Source organism: Merops nubicus, unplaced genomic scaffold (genome assembly GCF_000691845.1).
Source record: "Merops nubicus isolate BGI_N331 unplaced genomic scaffold, ASM69184v1 scaffold27318, whole genome shotgun sequence".
Lineage (NCBI taxonomy): Eukaryota > Metazoa > Chordata > Aves > Coraciiformes > Meropidae > Merops > Merops nubicus.
The window spans coordinates 1-1,452 of NW_008626794.1; the positions used below are offsets into that span (position 1 = coordinate 1).

Genomic DNA, 1,452 nt, shown 5'->3' on the forward strand with positions numbered 1-1,452 from the left:
CCCTCAGCAGCCGCCTGAGCCGCGTTGTTCAGCTCTTACCCCAGCCAGGGTTATCTTCGTTGTTGCAGTAATTGACCCCTTCAGGTAAAGGAAACATATAGTGACCACATCCACAGATCTCAATCATGTGATTTTGGAAACAGGAGCGCAGGCAAGCCTGAAAAAAGGGAAGAGGGAGCTGTGTAGACATGGGCTGGACCCTTCCCAGCAGAAGGGGACTCGGTGCCTGCTCCCAGGCACAAACTGCCCATTTCTTGACTATTTCAGGGCTTCATGGAAGTCATACGGAGTTTCCAGAACGGAACAAAAATATTCTGTTACACCCATAGACCCTGCTGTTGTCTCCAGGCTTTACACAACATACGGACAAAGGGCTGGCTTCCACTTTAAAGACAGGACTCTAAAAATACTTCAACATAAAGAGCAGGTTTTAGAAACCTGAATTATCTTATCTGTGCATCTGCTTCTCCCCTTGAAAGGATTGCGGCCGTGGCTGCGGGGCAGCTCTGCCCTTAGCTCAGTGAGGCGTGAAGTTAATAACCCGGGACTGGAGAGGGATTCTGGATGGAACGGTGCACAAGGCAATAACAAAGTCTATGAAAAGATAATTAAATTTAACAGCTCCAGCTAAGTAGATCAGCTGGAGAATTTCTGTGTGATCCGAAACGCTTACAGAGCTCGCTGCAGGCAGGGAGCGACGGCAGGGACTGGTTTTGTTGAGAGGTCTCTGAAGTGGTGGGGATTACATGGACATAGAACCCCAGTCAGCATTTAGCAACGTTTAAGAAATAATGCAATCATTTCAAGTATTTGCTGAAACACTATACAGGCATCTTAAAAAGAAAAGTGGTCCAACTGTTATGGTTATATAAAAGCAGAAATATAAAATCCCCTGCTAGACCAAAGCTCTCCCACTTCTCCAGGGTGTATTCGTTTTGTGAATAGCCCCAAAATGGTTTTGATGTTTCCTGGGTTGCCAGATCTGAGCCTCTGGGAAGGCTTCTCCCCCTGTTACAGCCTGTTACAAATTAACCTGCGCCTAACGCTTACACTCGATTTTTCTGCATTCAAGGGTTGGAAACTCTCGACTTTCTCATCCCAGTTTTGAAGTGAAGAAAAGGCAGAGGTCTGTCTATATTTCCTACACAGAACAAGCAGGCACGGTCAGGGTGAGAAATGACTCAATTCCCTTGAAGAGGATTAAAGAGGAGCGCTCAGCAGAGGGATCCCTGCAGCGTGTTCCTCTCCTGGCAGGGATAAACAGACTCGTGAGCACAAACCAGGGGCTGGCTCAAACCCAGAGCACAGACTTCTGCAGGCGGCTTTTACCCTCCCAGAGCACCAGGAGCCAGCCCCGCTCAGGAAAAGTGTCACATTAGTGTCACATCAATGTCCCTGCTGGCTCCTGCTGCGGGATGGTGCCCGCGGCTGCTGGGGGCGGGGGAGCTGCGG

At 49.1% G+C, this 1,452-nt stretch overlaps 1 protein-coding gene across 1 annotated transcript in view; it reads right to left on the minus strand.

The window, feature by feature from the left end:
- Window positions 1–39: 39 nt before the first annotated feature.
- LOC103778540 (amiloride-sensitive sodium channel subunit beta-like) overlaps window positions 40–1,452 on the minus strand; it is a gene marked incomplete at both ends in the record, with an annotated part of 4,789 nt that continues 3,376 nt past the window's right edge. The window contains one exon of the mRNA XM_008946129.1: window positions 40–157. Coding sequence (XP_008944377.1) covers window positions 40–157 — 118 coding nt within the window. The remainder of the gene's footprint in view (window positions 158–1,452) is intronic.